Genomic DNA, 18,411 nt, shown 5'->3' on the forward strand with positions numbered 1-18,411 from the left:
ATAAAAATAAAATAATAATAATAATTATCGGTTTTCTGAGAGAGAAAGGAGGGGAGATACCAGGGATTTTTATTGAAAAATAATGAACAATACACTTCAGAAGACATTTATACTTTAATAGTTTAAAACATTAACACTTTAATAGTTTAACATCTACTCTCACTAGTAAGTTTTCTTTTATTTGGAGGCAAATAATTAAACAATTATAACATATACAAAATAGATCAGCCTTATAATAAATATAATCAAATCTCCCCATTTGGTGGTATAAATTCATAATGATACTAAATTAAACACATTTGTTTAAAAATATATATATATATTACATTAAATAACGCTTATTAAATCTATAGTGTTCATTCCAAACAGTTCAAAATGTCTTTGTATTTTTTATAGAAAATTGTATACTCTATACATCTCCGCAGTATCTTTATGCCCCCTGAAAAACCCTGGCTATAATGAATTAAACATTTGGTAACCTTGATGTTTGTACATCCTTTATACATACATACATACATAGACACACACACACACATACATATATATATATATATAACGTCTTAATATTTCATTGCAGGAGACATCTGTGAACTTTAGAGTAAGTCATGGGTTATTAGGTGAGCTTTGCATATGTTGCTTGTTTAATGTGGGGTTCCGGTCCGACTGGACACATTGCTGTAGGGGGGTTTCACCACCTCTTCCATAATCACAGCAATGGTGTGGCACAGCTCTTTCGCCTGGGAGACACGAGAGATAGAGCAATCTCATTAATCAAAACCAAAACATTAATAAGACCAGCTCTTGAAAATGACTGCATTGTATATATCCATGATCTTTATCTACATACAAACCTGCTTTAGACTGAAGCTGACAGTCTTGGGTTGAGTTTGGCCACTAAAGCTGATCTCAACCGATGGCAGCTTGTCTTTCTTGGGACGGACTGAGCGCAAGGACTGCACGTCCTCCAGAGACATTGTCAAACATTCATTCTGCAAAGTTTGTGATTCTTTAGTTGTGGTCGGGTATGGTTAAAACACACAGTTAAGATCAAAACATCACGGGAACTGAACAAGGATGTCATACCTGTGATTTGGGATCAATGATTTTGATAACTTCATGGCTGACTGCGACCAGGGAGGGAGACGGGCAGCTGCGATGACTGACTTTCTGAGCAGTGAATACATCAAATCCAAAGAAAGGCAGCAAACTGACACTTTCTGGAAATTTGAAGAGTTTGTTTATATGGATAAGGATCTGAAATGGTTTAACAGCTGTCTGGAAAGATGTAGACAGGTTTGTTCACTCACTGATAAAGCGAGCTTTGGCATCAAGATGGCCGAAGGGGCCTAAGGTAGAAAACTGTGCCCGTATAGCAGCAAGAAGTCTTTCATCACTGCGGTTGAGCCGGTCCGTCTGGGGAAGGTACTGCTTCACCTCAGCGCTGAAGATGAAAATAAGTTTCTTATTTAAACCAATGATTCAAATGTCAGTTTAAAGTTTCACTGAAAGTTTTAGGGATATGGAAATCACATGGTTTGAGATAAAAAGAATAAAATTACTTGGAGGGTAAATCAGTCAGCCCAAGGGCAAGGTGTTGAAGAGCGGTCAACTCTGCCACCTGCTGGTAGATTGTAGAGCTGCTCATGGGCAGCAGCAGCCTCCCTTTCAGATAATTAGCCACAAGCTTAAAAAAAAAACATAAGATGGCATCCATCATACAATAAAAAATATATGAATAAAGATATGAAAATTATAGATATTTAAAAAAAAGTTCAAGACTGATTTGTGAGCATGCTCACCAAGGCAGCATTTATTTGATCAAAAATAATTGTGAAATATTACAGTTTTAAATATTTTTTTTATTTAAAAATATTTTAAAATGCAATTTATTTTTGTGATGTTCAAACTGAATTTTCAACAGCCTTTGTGTCAGTCTTCAGTGTCACGTGATCCTTTAGAAATCATTGTTATATGCTGAGTCGGTGCTCAAGAAACATTTCTCATTATTATCAATGCTGAAAACTTTTGATTTTAGAAATTATTAAGAAATTATGATTTTAAACAACCTTTTACTGGAAACACCCTCAAACAAATGTGTGTTTCAGTTTCTGGTGTGAAAATATGGAATTTTCTAGAAAACTATCTAAAATGTTGTTCAAATATTCTTCAATTTAAATATAAGTATAAACAGAAGATATTTAACTTGTATAAAGATAAATGTGAAAATTGTTAAACCTATAACAATGATGGTCTCGTCGTTGTTTTCATTTCTAGAGTTGTCATTATCGCATCATTGTTGTTTTTGTTTGTTTAGTGTTGTTTAAGCAGAATTAATCATTTAAAAAAAACTGTTAAAATTGAGAGTAGATTACATCTGGTCTGGGTTATTTCTATTTGTTTGTTTTTTTCATGTCGGTGAGGCCATCTAATTTGTAACTTTCTTAATATAAGAATGGGGTAGGAGTTTATAAAATTATTATTTTTCTTCATCCTACTCCTATTATTCTTGTCATTCAATGTATTTTTGTTGTGTTTGTTGATTGTTGTTGTGGCAAGATATATATCTTGAAATCTTGAATATTCATTAATGTAACACAGGGGTTGTGTTATTACTTTAATATTTTAAATTATAATGAATTCAAAAGTGACTGTTTTTGTACCAGCTGGTAGTGGAACTCCACATAAAGATCATTGTTGAACTGGAGCGGCTGTTTCCAGATTATTCGTTGAAAGGAGAGGGAGATGGAGCCATCATCCAGCAGGAAGTCAAACAGATACTCATCAGAGTGAATTGGGCGTGTCCAATCACCTAAAGAGAGGGATTCATGGTTACCAAAAAAAAAAAACCCTTATAAAAGCGTTGACTGATATGAATGTGTGTTCATCTGAGCATAAGAGTGACTAAAGATATCTCACTTCTTTTCTTAGTGGCATGGATGGAAAATTCCTTCACTTCTGCTGGATTTATGATGCCCATCTCAGTGCAAAAGTCTTGTACCACCTCAAATGCAACCTACAGAAAAGCAGAATAGGACTTCATGTAAACAACACATTATCTGAATAGAATATAAATAGAAAGACGGCCCTCACTTACACTAAAGCTGCGAATCTTGCAGGAAGTTTCATTTCCACCAGGCAGCATGATGGGCAGCCGACGAGAGTTCCTCCCAGCCTGCACGTGATTCAGATATCAGGGCAAAGAAATGCTTCACATGCCTTCATCTTTTCTTGTTTCAACATATTTTCTTTTCTTATGTGTCTTCACTTACCAAAATGGCCTCCATCTCTGAATGGGAAGGGATGTACCTGCGTCCTCCAAAACTGAGTGACCGTTTGAGATTCTTCATGCACACATTTGCCAGCTCTAAATACAAACATTATAACCCAAGCAAACACAAAAACAGCCATTATTGTGCATACAAATATGTTCAAATGACTTTCTAATCAGATTGTATAACAAAACCCACATATGATGTAATCTTGGCTCATATTGGTGGGGTCATTGAAGCACTACAAATACAGTATAAGATGTTAGGGGAATACTGTACCTTGAAAAGGGTGGTTGGCATCATGAATGATGGCCTCCAGGTGACGGGTGCAATATGGCAGGAGAGTGTTGGAACAAGGGAAGAATCCAGTCACCAGATTGAACAAACGCCAGCCACGGGTACAGTTCTCCCTACAAAATCAGCAAACAATATGCCCATTCAAAAGTTTAGGGTCAGTACAATTTGAGAAGTCATTAATGACTAACTGTACAAACTTCAAAAGAGCAACATTAATTTGTAACACTGTAAATGTCTTTACAGTCACTTTATCAATTGAATGTGTGCTTGCAAGTATATTTAAAAAAAAATCATTTGAATGGTAGTGTACACATATTATTTACTCACTTGACTGGGTTTTTGGTAGTCTGCTTGATGACCTGACAGTAGATCTCATCCCTGAGGAACTCCTTCTCTTTTCCCAGCTGAACCAAAACAAGTTGTCATGTTACAGATACCTACATGTTACAATACCTTTAAAAAAACACGCTGTACTGTAGGTTTGGAGGGAACACTTACCTGCAAAATTAAGTTAACACAGTCACCCTCTGTCTGATTTTTCTTCATAGGCTGATCCAACATAAACTGCATCAAAACTACAAAGAAATTGTTGTGTCAAATACATGTTCTCTGGAATAGTTGACTCTCATTGGTCAATCCGTGCAACCAATCCCAAGCAACCAATTTTATATATAGCCATGCATGCTTCTTTTTAATGTCTTTTTTATTCCTTCAAAGTCAAATCAATAATTCATGTTTTTTTGTTGTTGTTTTTTTAAATACATATAAATTGTATTTTATTTTATATACTTAATGTATTTATATCAATGTGGTAAGTTGCCTTTTACCGTAATAAGTGGGATAATGTAGTTATTATCTCATTCTTACAAAAAAAAAAAAAAAAAAAAAACTTTGCTTCTCATTGGGGTCCTGATTTTATTTTCCATGACCCACTGACTGTACACTATCCCAGGGATCCCAAAATGTATGCTGTTATAATGGATGAGTTTACAGTATGTATTTGTCAGTACATATGTTCACTTACACATGAAGTTTTGAGCACCCAGACGACTGAGATCGCTGTCTGAGAAAAAGATCAGTGATTCCTGAATAGGATTCTAATAAAAGAAAACAGCAAACAAAAACATTTAAACAAATGTTTAAAATCCCAGCATGCATCGAGTGAGAGACTAAGAGATGCATACATACTGGAGTATATTCCACCATCTCATTAAGACTTTTGTCTTTGTTTGTTCTGAAAAATAAGAGAGAAATAAATCTATGTCAAGTGGAGTTTGTAAAGTATGAAGCAAACTCCTCTGCTTTCAAAAAGATTTCACCTGCTGATAGCATCTGTGAAGAACTTCTTGGCAAACTCAGTCATGATATGCTTATGACGTTCTGATTCAGATCTCTGGATGGTCCCCACTTCCACACTGTATTCACTGCTAGACGCTGAGCGGGTAACAGGGGTTTTGTAAATGGAACCATTGACAGGGGTGTTGGTCACAGGGCCATTGACAGGGGTGTTGGTGACAGGGCCACTGGCTGGTACATTGGAGGAAGAGCTGGTGAGTCTCATACTCTTCTTCCGCTCAAGCTGCCGCTCCATGTTGCTGCTGTGGTAGTCTGGTGGGGCACAAGGCTGAGTGACGTCCACCAGGAAGAGTCCAGAACGGCCCCCACTGGAACCAAACATCCATCCTGCAAACTCAATAGTAAACATCTTTTAGGTTTTATGCTAAAAGTGATATTTCAATATATGAACATATGAACATTTGTGATTCTGTGTCACTAATGGCGTAGAAATTACACATATTAACTTAAAGTTTATAGAGATCCACATTCTGAAACTGTTTTCTCAGGTTCTCTTCTCACCGTCCTTGAGGCCGTCCATGTTCAGGATTTTGATGACGTCGCCTCTGTGTAAGGTCAGCAAGCTCTTGTCATCTGTCACATAGCTCTTCACAGCGATCACATAGTCCGAGTACTGCAGATACAGAATCAGTCAAATTTATGGCAAAGAAAATTAAGATGCGCATTTATCACTGTTTGGAAATTTTTTTAAATTATTTCTTTAGGAATCCACACAATCTGGAATTTCACATGAGGACAAAAGATTTCCCCACACAAATTTCACAACAGGTTTAAGTTGTTCACACAAACTCGCTGCAATGTCCAGCAGAAACCTGCTTGATTTGAAAGCGAATTCTGTGTGACAATAGGCGATTTATCTTTTTTGCCTACGAAAATTCACTAAAATTAGTGATAAGACCGAGAACTGAATCATGGATGACAAATGTAAAAGGCCAAAAAACATGATACATAACAATAGTTAATGTCATGGTTAAAGTCAACATGAAACCGCAACACATTTTACTTCTGTAATGTAGTGAAACAGGAAATTAAATTTAAATATAGATTTATAAATCTATATATGGTTGGATTTAATCATTTGGCAGTTGTTTGGATTGTGATTGTGAAAAGAAGGTTTTGCATACCAGAAATGAAGCAGTTGAAAGAAAACGGGTTGAGAAATTGAAAAAGAGAGCCTGAGTTCTTTCAGAGGCTGACCAAGTTGCTTTTTTTTCTTATGAGTAAAATATACTGAACTGATCATTCCTTATAAGATCATGAATGTGTATTAAAAAATTATAAAGGGTCAGGTATGTTGACCTTAAATGAAAAATAAAGCTACGTGTGTTAAGGTTAGTATCACAAGATTTAAACTGAGCACCTTAATCAGCTCCATGAGGAAGAGATGAATCACAGCAGCGATCTGTGCAGCCTTTTCAGAGTGAAGTTCCAACTCCTCATTACTCAAAGTGATCAAGACTTTTCCAGCCCCTTGCTGCTGTACTGACAAAACCTGTGAAAAACTGAACACCAAAAAACATATAGTTATATAAATTGCAACACCATAGAATATTTGATACTACTGTTCAAATGTTTGGGGTCAGTAAGATTTATTTATTTATTTTTATTAATGTGATCATCTTTGTGAAATCCACGATAAAGCATCAAAGACAACAAAGATAACAAGCATCAAAGTTAGAATTCAACCATTCATTTCACTATGATTTCAATCTTTGACATGGTCTTACTCAGTCAGTAATACAGATATAAATGTTACGTTTTTACAGAATGTTCTTTACCTAATGAAGGATGATTTTATATAGAAAACATTTTTTTATAAATGTGGACGATTATCATGGCATCTGTTTGTATATAGTTAAGCAGAGTTTTGACTATGTTCTTGATATGGAACTTAAACTCAAATAAAATGTTGATCACAAAAAAAATAAAAATAATCATAAGTCTGTTTAACACAACATTTCTTATCCTCTCAGATGTTCTGTACCTGTAGCTGTGCAGTAGTCTGAGGTGTTCAGGGTTTATGCCTGAAGCTCTGGCAACCTTCAGAAGTCGGATTCCTCGATGCGACACTCCCAGAATCTGAGAATCTCCTCCGTTCTCCACCTGTGAAGCACACACGCAAAAACATTTCTGAGTGATTAACGAATTTCTGTATGCATGTTTCTGTGCATTATGTAAGAAAAGCCAAGTATTTCACCTTGACATTAAAGAGACGTGCAAAGTAATTGGACCAGCTGTCTCTTGCTGCCATGACAATTCTTTTCTTCATAGCATCATCTAGTGAACTGATACTGGTTCTGGTATGGAAACTCGCTGGTGAGAGAAAAACAAAGAGATGCAAAAAAAAACAAATATATATATATACAAATAGCTGAATTGTCCATGATAGTTTATCTGATTTATTAATAGACAGGTACATGGTTTTGGATTATTAAAAAACAGCAACTGTCATACCCAAAAGGTCTTTCATTTTACGTCTTTCTTCACGTGAAATCCTCAGACAAGAATCTGAGTAAGTGTCTCGCATGATCTGCAGTTTGCAAAAACAGTAGCCAATGTGTGAATTCGATGTTTATAAAATATATTAATTTTTGCATTGTATACAAATGCAATGCAATGTTTGCTACTGACCTGCTCACAGAGTAAATTAAGAATGTATGGGTGGTTGAATTTTTCCCTGGGATAAAACAGCTGCGTACAAGAAAGCACAAATAGCGTGAGTGTACTGTACATAAGTTAGCCAGAAGCAGCCATGATAACCTTTGTAAGGGTCATGCGAAGTCACATCAAACTCTCTTAGTTACCTCCTTGCGAAGGAAGAGTTTGCCAGGCATTCTGGGGTAGGAAAAGTAAACGCTGGCAGAGAATCTGTGCAGTTGGGAGCGAACACTCTCCTCCTCAGCCATCCTGTTGAACTGATCTTTAGAAACACAAAAAGGGTGAGATCATATTAGCAAATGAGATCTGTTTACCTTAATACTTGACATTTAGAAAGAGAAAGCTGCATAGCTTGCTTCAAATTTGCATATGTCTAACTTTAATTTATATGAATATCTCTATGCTGCAAATTAACGTATGTGTGATTTATACAAATATCCTCAAGACAAGACATCTTGCTTGAATTGAAAAAAACACACTTGGAAAATTTCTTAATAATTTAGCAGTTTTTCTATTAGACAGAAGGAAAAAATTAAAAACATTTCCTTAATATATAAAAAAAAATTCTTCATAAATTATTTCTTATTTAAAACATATAAAACTACTAAAAATGTTATTAGTTTCAAATACATATACACAGTACATAATATATATATATATATATATACATACATACAGTATATATATATATATATGTAAAACCTTAAATTAAAATCGACTGAAAGGAAATTGCTGAAAGGAAACACAAATGAATAAGTTAATAAAAAATGATCTCAATAAATACTATTTTTTTTCAACATCTAGAATAGTCACATGAATGATTACAAGAAGAAAAAATGAAACATCTGAATTATTTCTTAACAAATTGTCAGTCTTTCATTTTAATGCATAGCAAATGTCAAAATCCATTCAAATCTACAAATTTGTGAATTATTTCATTTCGCCCCATGTTCAGTTAATTGTGCTAATTAAGTTTTAAAGAAAACTAAGTAATATGACTTCAATATTTGAATATTTAACCCAATATATTATGACTTAATTAATGTACTATGTGTATTGCATATATGTTAGAAGTGACTCATATAAATGATTTGAGAATCACTTACTAGGTCCAGGTGGAGACATCAGTGGTGGGCTGGGGATGCTGGGAGATGGGGGAGGGATGGGCTCACGAGCTCGAGGCAGAGCATGCGGACGCTGCGAGCTGAAAAGATCAGCCAGTGAACGCTGCTTCTGTTTCATATCGTTAGAGATGGGACGAGGACCATGGGACTCAGGGAGCTGTGGGGGTGAAGGAGGCTTCTCTTCCCACTGTTTCTGCAGCACAAATAATACAGAAAAGATTCATGGTCAACTTCTGCATCCTTGAGATTGAACTTTGACCTCAAAAAGTTTATTATGGCCTGTCACTCAGGTCGGTATCACCTACAGTACCTTCTGTTGAGTGACAGGTCCCTGAGATTTGAGAATGGCCAGAGCCTCATCTTTGGGGTCATTTTTCTTTAGAAAGTTCTTGGCAGGTACCCTGTGATGATCAAAGTCCACATTATTCCTCCTCTTACAGTCTAAGAATCCCTCCAAGTGAAAAGGTCAAAGCAACATAATATTATGCAAGCATTCCGTTTTCAGCAGAGGCTGCATTAAGTCAGTGTGAATCACAGTTAGCAACCCATTTGACTTCCTTGGCACAACATATTTTAAAGCGAAGCAGGACATGTCATAGGAAAAAAAGAGAAGGGCTTGATTTTATCCATTGAGAATTCATCTGATCATGAAAAGGTGGAGCAAGGTCTTGCTTTAAAATAATTCAGGTCAATTCTTTACCCACCTGACAGGCTCAAAGGCTTTAGGTTCTGGAGAGGGCCGGCTCTGGTACTTCTTGATGATCTCTCTAATTTTACTAGTAGGTTCTGGTTTAGGAGATGTGGGTTCTGGAGATTCTGGTTCTGGTTCAGGTTCTTGGATGTTAGGAGGTACTGGGAGTGGCTTCACTGTGTGAAGAAGAGTTTATAAACTTCAAGACATTATGTCACTATGAGTTTAAATGTAAATAAAAAATGAAATCACAAAAACTTCTAATTCTAGGTATTGTGCCAGACGTCTGACCTTCAGTCTTTACTGGTGGAGGGGATTTGGGTTGGGTCACCGGTGGAGTGGCATATATCAGTGGCTTAGCAACCTTTGGCGCAGGCTTTGGGCGTGCTTCTGATGTACATGTGATGCATAAAGATAGTGAAAATCTTTTATGCAGTTTGATTTTAGACATTTAAAGGATTCTCTTTGACAGAGTGCACTCACCAATATTTTGAAAAAAATCCCTCTTCTCTTGAAAGGACCCTTGATCTTCCGGGAACTCTGTCTTAGGCTGTGGCTTAAAGAACAAATTAATTCACTGTAAAAATCTGAAGCGTAAAGATAAAGTTAACGGAAACAAGAAATCACAGGCACTGGTCAATATTGTGCTTGTACCTCTGGTCTGCCGGGCTTTTGATGGGTCTCTGGGGATTTTTGGGTGGTCTGATGGATGGTTCTTTCTACCTGGGGGTGGCTTCGGGGTCTGGTTTCGGGTGAGCGTGCACGTGGAGGAGAGCGCCGCCACTGACGTGGTGACTGTCTCTGTGATTCCTTTTCGCGTTTTCGCATCTCTTCCTGCTGCTGCTTCTGGGACATTGTCATTGCCTGCATGGTCATCTGCTGAGCCTATAGGGAAAAACAAATATATATATATATATATATATATATATATATATATATATATATATATATATATATTTATATAAGGATTTCACCTGCTCTAAATGTGTTTTGAGAGGTGGACTCACCAGAAGCAGAGCCTGTTGATTGATAAAGGCCTGTTGCTGAGCAGCCATTTGCTGTGTGTTGACAGCCGGTATGGCTTGTGGCATGGCAGTTGGCATCATCATAGCTACATCCAAAACAAGCAGTAGGAAGAGAGTAAGCATTTAACAGTTTATGCTATCAGAGATGCACAGCATCAGCAGTAGGGATGCTTACTTTGCATGGGATGCATTTGTTGCATCATGGTCATGTTTGGCATCATTGGTGCGGCAGCATAGCCAGCCATGGCAGGATTCATTGGCATTCCTAAATGATAGCAGGGGAGTAAACAGTACAGTTACTAAAAAATTCTAATGTCAGTATGGTAAAAGTATGTTAAATAAATATATAAATATTGAGTAAATAAAACGTTTAAATTCAGCAGTCTTGTCTAAATCTTGTTACCATTAAACTGTATTATATAAATCAGCATTATATTGGCCTCACTGCTCTCTAAATATCTGTATCACCATCAATCAATCACTACACACTGATTAAACAGATATACAATCTGTACCTGCTCCGGCGTACATGCTGGGCATCATACCTCCTCCACCTCTCATTCTACGATTCAGCATGGCCATCCGCTCAAAGTCCTACCAATAAAAAACAAATAAAAGTGCACATAAGACCTCTGCAGGCCAGCCCTCAAAGATAAAAGGTAATACAAGTAGAACTCAGTTAATAAGTTCTAAAGCTATGTAATCTTTGCTGGCTTAATGAATGTTAACAATATATCTGTGTAGCCTAGTGATAAGCAAACATGCACCAACATGCAGGTGACATGAGTTTGATTCATGACTTGTGTTCCAACTCTATAAATCTAAAGATAAAAATCTTTATTACAAAATGTATAAATATCAAAAAATCTACAGTGGTATTTAATTTAAAGAAAGACATCACAAGCACACTTTTCATTTCTACTTCACTAGAAGAAGTTTTATAGGTCATAAATGATAAATTAACAGATATATTGCTTAGTTCCTATAAAATAATGACTTTTGTTTTCAAAGTAGCTGCCAGTTTGACTATAAACTGTACAATAATGTTGATGTGTTTGAACTGGATGATACTGACCCCAGCACCCTGATCAAACACAGGATCAAAAAGGTCATCAACGTAAGAATCCATCTGTCGACCACGAGATCCTAAAAGAAAGATTGTTACAGGAGTGTCCCTTAAAAGTCAGAGTGAAACATTCATTTTATTTACTCTACAGGGTGAGCCGCTTCCCAACCCTGTAGCTTTTCTTCTCTTTGATTTCTTTCAATGTCTCTCTGCAAAGCTATGCAACAGAAATATGATAATGTATTTACTCTCTGTTTCCTAGTAATGGTTGGACTCTCACTCTGAGATGTGGAGGAGGGTTCATAGGTGTCCCATGGGGATGCTTCAAAGGGTGGGAGACCAGGGGCTTGCATAGGGGGAGCTGGAGGTATAAAGTCATCCAGGTCTGAAGTTCCCATCCTGACATGAGAAAATTGATCATTAATGGAATTAAACTGTGATTTGACAGTTTCTTTAGATTTAACTATTAGCACTAAGCTCTACACAGGTCTACCTGTCACTTGTGTTGCTAAAGAGGTATTCGGTTTGAGTGTGTGCATGACCGAGGGGCACATCAGCCTCCACTCCAGCCAAGAGATCCATTACAAAGTCACAGCCTGCCATGTCGGTCCAACCCTCCTCAGCCAGCAGAGACACAGACCAGCCCTGTGTAGCTTCAGTCAGACCCCTGAGAGAAAGAAATATGACTTTAAAATTATTCTGAACTCTCAGGGATGTAACACTACATAAAGCACCACTCACCATCCACTGCTTGCGTGTTTATGGTACTGTAATAAGGGTGAATCTCATATATATATAAAAATACTATTCCTTAGAGTTTATTTACATATTACATAATTATATATTAAATGATTTTGTTTTATATATTGCATATAATATATATTGCAATTAAAATAAATTTATTTAAATTTGAATTAAAAAAAAAATTATATAAATATGATTTAATTAAAATTAACTACATTATTTAGTATATAACATTTAATATGGCGTTTTATTTTATAATGATTGAATATATAACAATTTTACTATACACAAATTTTTTATTAACTTAATGATATAAAAAAATTAAAACATTGCTCTTTGTTTTTCTTTATATTTCGGATTCATATATTTCCCAAAATACAACCTAGAAAGAAACTTGTATTGATGCTACTTTATATAAATAAATACATACTGTACTTCAAATTTTGTTGTATTATAGCAATGAAAAAATCGGCCCAGTTTTCATGAACACGATGTCACAATGCAAATTATTTTCAAGGGCTTAAAATGTTAAAAAAAAAATTGTGAGACATCTATATGTATTAGCTACCTGTAGCTAAGAAGCCAAGAGGCCAGTTGTTCCCCTGTCGTCCAAGACTCAACCTCCACAGTCAACCTTTCCTCTTCAAAATAAAAACAGTCAGCATTAAATAAATAGAACACTTTCACAATGCATTCATACTCCAATATATTTCATATAATTTATTCTTTTTGTAATGAACAGTGCAGTAACTGATAATTATTCCAGTTATCAGATACAGCTCATCAGCTCATCAACAGTCCTTACCATTGAAAGTGTTAACCTCCACCACCATCTTTCCTTTTCTCTGATTGGCTGTCCACTCGAGTTGACTCGGAGGGTGTTGTCTGCAGGCAGGGGAGGGTAGCTGGAGGGATGTGAGGAGCTTGTGTTGACAAAGAGAGCGGTACTCCCCTGGACCTCGGTCAGACACATACCTGACGATCATTATACATACTATTTTTAATTCTGCTGATAAGCAGACTTCTGTCTGCAGTTATCTATTGTCTATAGATCACTATGAAATTTGACTTTATAACTCAATCACATTTCATTCAGTTTATTTAGGAAATGTTCATTTGTAAAATCAGTCACTGGCAATGTTATATCAGTCAACAACATTACACTAATAATCACTTCTTGTTCTAAAGACCCCACTTTTGCATTTGTAATACTATAACTGAAGACGTACTTAAGGAGGGGTTTCTCCAGGGCAGGAGAGGGTGTGAAGGCACTCAGACAGCAGGCCAGGAGCAACCATCCCCGGAGGACACTCTCCTCATTATCCCCGTCCCAAGTGTGGTACACCAGCTGAGCTAGAATCTCATCTCTGATGCTGGGCTGTGATTGGCTCTTCTCCACGATGTAGTTCCCCAACATCTGCTCTTGCCATCCAGTCAGATCAGAGTCACCTGTGAAACGCAGGATCTAAAGAAGAACGTAGACACGTAAGGATGTTTATTTTCTATGGTAAAAGATCCATTTAAAATACTACGGACCAGTTTGTAGATTTCTAGAGCTGTAAGAGCGTCATCATAGTCCAGAGAAGTCAAAGGCCTCTGAAGCGGAAAACCCTGCGTTTGGCACCATCCATCCTAAAGAAAAAAAGCATCTAAACTGATATAACAAATGCATAAAACTGATTCAAATGCATGAAAATTGTAAATGAATTGGAAGACCCCAAAACAAAACAAAATTCTGCTGTATGTTTTGTATGTAACGTCTACCTTGAGGACTGTGTTGGCATATTTGGAGAAAGGGTGTCTGTCAATGTCTTGGGGTAGTGAGAGGTTGTGGTCTGCTTTGACCTGTGGCAGAGCTACTTCTGTTACTCCTGATCCTTGAGGACGTCCTGAAAGCCATCATAGTACAATGTAAATATAATATGTTGATGGACACCCATCAGCCACTCCAATACAGTTTTGACCAAAAAGCAATGCAGTTTACTTATATCCATTACTTAAGAAAAAAATAACTTAATTTGTGTGTGAACAAGGTCAATCAATCTAAAACATAATACTTTTAATTAGCAAGGATGCAGTTAATTAATCCAAATTGACAGTAAGGACATTATTAATGTTACAAAAGACGAGCTGCCTATATCCATCAAAGAATCCAGAATTACTTTAAACTGCAATCATATTTCACAATATTCCTGTTTTTACTGTATTTTTTATCAAATAAAAGCAGCTAAGGGAGCATTACTGACTTTTTTGAACTATAGATAGATATATTCAAAATCAGCTGCTGATGTATTTAAAAAAAAAGTCAGGAAACACCTTTCAGTATCTTGAGTTCAGTATAGTTTCACATGGTCAAACCACTGAGAAAACTGTAAATAGGTTGCTTTAGGAAACGTGTTAATCAAAGTTGCTCCGATGAAGAAAAAAAAAAACTTTTCACTTGATTTCATCAGTTAGTTTTGAGAAGCTAAGAAAAAAGTTCACATTTTACTTTTAAGCACTTATATAAATACATATGGAAACTTTATACAATACTTTCAAGTGTTTGATCAATCAATTTGACTTTTGATTATGCTAAATGACACAGTACCTATACTATAATTTAAGTATAGTACTTTTTATTGGTTAACAAGTATCAAGGATCTCACCTGCTCCACTGCGTAATCGGGCCGACAGTTCTGCCGGGATCTCCAATATTCCCACATCCTTCGGGAAAAACAATTTTGTCGATCAAAATTAACTCTTAACTCTGAAGTGACCGGTTAAATTATGTCCGAGACCATACAAACCAGATGCTCAAATAACTTGAGCACACAAGTCAAAATAAAAGAAAATAAAACAAATCTATAAAAATGAAAAGATTCAGAGTGTCTCACCATCTCTGAAGAGGACGATGTAGGTTTTGCTGTTTCCTTCACCCTGGTTCTATCAGTATGCTCCTGATCAAATCAAAATACAATCAAAAACACAATCTAACTTTAAAAAAAAGAAGAAAAAGTTTAATACTAAGCCACCCTTTGTTCATTTCCATATTGTAGTGTTTCATTTCTTCTTGACTGAACAATGGGACATTTATTTTGTAAAGCTATTCCACTCTTTTATTCTATTACCTGTCCACGGCATCGTATGCAAAGGTAAAAGGCAAACTATTCTTAGCAGCTGGCCTTCTTTTATATCCTAGGAAGACCCTCCCTTGACTCGCTCCTCCCCAAACAAAAGAATTACATGAAATATGAGTCATCAAACCCATTTTTATCTGATCAGTTAGTATTATCATTGTTTGACTGGCCTTTTCTGTTTTGTGTATCATTGTTGCCAGAAAGCAGTGTGCAGAAAATAAGGCCACTGATTTTTACATATTCTAGAAACAAATCTGAGGGGATTCTGGAATGTTGCCACCAGATACCTTTGCCTATTCCAGCAAACCTTTCTTATACTAAATAAATTAACTTTTATTGGACACGCAAAAATAAAATCATACAAAAGATACACAAAGCTGCTTAACCCACTAAATGTGAATCATGTCACAAACCAGTCTTACAACAACTGCATAACAATTAATACAAAGTGATTTGACAGCAGAATTCATGACGGCTGAGGAGGACATAGTCCAAGCTGTATAAAACAATGATGGGAAACAAGAAAACATAACTGAAAGTTGCAGGTTATATAACTTAGTGGATCATTTAATAATGACTTACTACCAGTCAAATGTTTAGACTGACTTTATGCTTCTGATGAACATAATAATTGCTTTAATGCTCAAAATCAGTTTTTTATATAAATATAAATTGAATTTGTTTACAAAACTAACATTTCTATTCATATTATTTTTAACAGATGATTTGGACCTCAAAGAAAATCAGACAATAAGTGTGCAGCAGAACCATTTAAAAGCATTCCATGATGCTGAGAGAGCATGTGAAGAGTTGTCATCTAAATTGTGAGGCATCTCAAAAATATTTTACCATAATTCCCATATATCCATTTGTGTTTTTTTAATAGTTTCAAAGCTGTAATATTATTCTACAATATTGAAAATAGTAACAATATAGAATGAGTAAGTATATCATTTTAAGTATAACATTTTTTTAAGTATAACAATTTTGGCTGGTAGTGTAAAGTGTTAAAAAAAATAACCTTTCAGATGTACAGATCCAACATATAAGATCACATTATACAAATCACATTTAAAGTCTTATATTACTGATATAATCCCTTTCTTATTTTCCGCCCTGAGTTCCCTCTCGAGGCGGTAACTCAACATTACGTCAGCTAAGATGTATATGGGAACTCCTCCCTTCTCCACTTTCGCTGAAATCTTATTGGCTAACGCCAGCTGGGGGCAGCTGGCCAATTGACGCGAAGCATAAAAATACTGACAGGTCAGCGGGCAGTATAAAATGCATGGGCGCGAAAATTACGTCAATCTCTTTCCTCACGCTAGAAGTGTTATCTAGGTCATCGTGGAAGTTGCAATAGAGGACTACTCACCCTGTTTTTCCTCTCCGCATCCAATAGCTGCTAATGCTAGATTCTGACCTTTTCACCAGTTCTGTGTGACCTGCCTGGGAGCCTCACATGGACCACACGTGTGCCCACTGTGCCGAGCTGCCAGTGCGCGCCCTCAGAGCCAGAGTGGCTCGGAAAACAGCAGGAATGAGACCCACTGCTGCCAGCGAGCCGCTGGTGGGCCCTCCCCCGCCCGAAGACGAGTTGGACGTCGGCGTGGTGGACGATAGCTTCCGCCCCGCGAACTTCGTCCTCTTCGGAGCTGGCGAGGAAAACGACTCCATGTTGCTTTCGACGTCGGAAAAGGTTTTGGCCTCTCAGTGGGACTGCCCCGACCAAGAGGGCCCTGCAGACCTCCAGGAGGAGCTCGTCAGGGTCTTCGGAAAGGCTGTCACGGAGCTGGGTCTCGCTTGCAACGCACCTGACGAGCCTGTGAAAGGTAGCTGGACTCGTGGCTCCTCCAGTCGAGCTGCTGCCAGACGGCATTGAGGCATGCAAGAGCTCGTGGTGAAGTCGTGGGCTGCACCCCAATCGGCGCGCACCCACTCTCTTTGGTGATGCCATGGCGTCATGGAGCGTTTCTCAGAGACGCAGAAGGCGCCAAGGCGATGAGCCACGTGATGCCCCGTCGCTCACTCCAGTCATTATCTGCGAGGTTCCGCTCTTCTGCCCTGCACTGCGCTGAGCCACAACCCATGATTATAATGGCCTTGCGAGGGCGCGAGAGTGCCAACACCACATAAACACGTTGTCACTCTCCCTGTTCAGATGCATCATGTCCCCTATGTTCCTTCGGGCGACGATTGCTATGTCTGTTTAAATGCTGTTTGTGTGAGTTCCACAATAAAAGCATGTATACAATCAACAAAAGAGCTTTACTTCCTCTTACACTCAACACTGTGTCACTCGCCCTGTCTCAGAACATTGCAGAGCCACAACCTATGATTATAATGGCCTCGCGAGGGAGCGAGAGTGCCAACACCACAAAAACACATGCATCATGCATCATGTCCCCCATGTCACTATGGGTGACGATTGCTATATGTGTTTAAATGATGTTTGTGTGAAAAAATCTTTTAAAAATCTTTAAATGATGTTTGTGTGAAAAAACGCAGACCTCCCCGCTTAAATGGCGTGGTCCCGTCACTGACTTTGCCCCAAAACCGTCCTGTTCTGCGACAGGAAGTTCTCAGTCTGCTCGAGAGGGAGCGATAGAGCAAAATTTCCCTCAGATCGAGCGGAATGCACATGTTGAATTATCTGGACGATTGGCTGATTTTAGCCCACTCAAGAGATGTGCTATCAGTCACGTGGAAACAAAGCTTCACCGTTTGGATATGCTGGGACTGCGTGTGAATATGCAGAAGAGTGTGTTTTTACGAGTCAGACTGTAACATATCTGGGAATATGTTTGGACTCGATGGACGGATATGTTCAGCACAGGAGTTCTTTTCTCTACGAACGCGTCTACTTCAGGCTGGGGAGCAGTGCGTCTGGGCGTACCTGCCTCAGGCCTGTGGTCGGAGTCACAGAGAAGGTGGCACATAAACCATTTGCAATTGGCAGCGGTGTCCTTATCCCTGCAAGCCTTTCGGTCGAAATTGGAGTGGCAACATGTACTGATTCAAACCGACAACACGTCTGTGGTCTCGTACATAAATCGCCAGGG

General features: G+C 37.6%; 1 protein-coding gene across 1 annotated transcript in view; it reads right to left on the reverse strand.

The window, feature by feature from the left end:
- Nucleotides 1-583: 583 nt before the first annotated feature.
- The window catches only part of LOC132121621 (unconventional myosin-XV-like), a 31,283-nt gene continuing 13,455 nt past the window's right edge, over nt 584-18,411 (reverse strand). Inside the window, exons 24-64 of the mRNA XM_059531211.1 lie at nt 15,107-15,169; nt 14,879-14,936; nt 13,995-14,119; nt 13,767-13,862; nt 13,460-13,695; nt 13,036-13,205; nt 12,799-12,871; nt 11,980-12,153; nt 11,767-11,885; nt 11,496-11,566; nt 10,936-11,014; nt 10,596-10,685; nt 10,403-10,506; nt 10,050-10,280; nt 9,879-9,951; nt 9,687-9,785; nt 9,409-9,571; nt 9,015-9,105; nt 8,687-8,900; nt 7,727-7,842; nt 7,554-7,613; nt 7,377-7,452; nt 7,120-7,235; nt 6,907-7,025; nt 6,283-6,424; nt 5,424-5,535; nt 4,886-5,249; nt 4,755-4,800; nt 4,591-4,663; nt 4,065-4,141; nt 3,894-3,970; nt 3,549-3,679; nt 3,270-3,364; nt 3,095-3,172; nt 2,917-3,013; nt 2,661-2,809; nt 1,560-1,684; nt 1,308-1,441; nt 1,084-1,217; nt 852-989; nt 584-737 (exon numbers count right to left, since the gene is read on the reverse strand). Of these exons, the coding sequence (XP_059387194.1) occupies nt 642-737; nt 852-989; nt 1,084-1,217; nt 1,308-1,441; nt 1,560-1,684; nt 2,661-2,809; nt 2,917-3,013; nt 3,095-3,172; nt 3,270-3,364; nt 3,549-3,679; nt 3,894-3,970; nt 4,065-4,141; nt 4,591-4,663; nt 4,755-4,800; nt 4,886-5,249; nt 5,424-5,535; nt 6,283-6,424; nt 6,907-7,025; nt 7,120-7,235; nt 7,377-7,452; nt 7,554-7,613; nt 7,727-7,842; nt 8,687-8,900; nt 9,015-9,105; nt 9,409-9,571; nt 9,687-9,785; nt 9,879-9,951; nt 10,050-10,280; nt 10,403-10,506; nt 10,596-10,685; nt 10,936-11,014; nt 11,496-11,566; nt 11,767-11,885; nt 11,980-12,153; nt 12,799-12,871; nt 13,036-13,205; nt 13,460-13,695; nt 13,767-13,862; nt 13,995-14,119; nt 14,879-14,936; nt 15,107-15,169 (4,884 nt within the window). The 3' untranslated portion in view covers nt 584-641. The remainder of the gene's footprint in view (nt 738-851; nt 990-1,083; nt 1,218-1,307; nt 1,442-1,559; nt 1,685-2,660; nt 2,810-2,916; nt 3,014-3,094; nt 3,173-3,269; nt 3,365-3,548; nt 3,680-3,893; nt 3,971-4,064; nt 4,142-4,590; nt 4,664-4,754; nt 4,801-4,885; nt 5,250-5,423; nt 5,536-6,282; nt 6,425-6,906; nt 7,026-7,119; nt 7,236-7,376; nt 7,453-7,553; nt 7,614-7,726; nt 7,843-8,686; nt 8,901-9,014; nt 9,106-9,408; nt 9,572-9,686; nt 9,786-9,878; nt 9,952-10,049; nt 10,281-10,402; nt 10,507-10,595; nt 10,686-10,935; nt 11,015-11,495; nt 11,567-11,766; nt 11,886-11,979; nt 12,154-12,798; nt 12,872-13,035; nt 13,206-13,459; nt 13,696-13,766; nt 13,863-13,994; nt 14,120-14,878; nt 14,937-15,106; nt 15,170-18,411) is intronic.

This window comes from Carassius carassius, chromosome 39 (genome assembly GCF_963082965.1).
Source record: "Carassius carassius chromosome 39, fCarCar2.1, whole genome shotgun sequence".
NCBI lineage: Eukaryota > Metazoa > Chordata > Actinopteri > Cypriniformes > Cyprinidae > Carassius > Carassius carassius.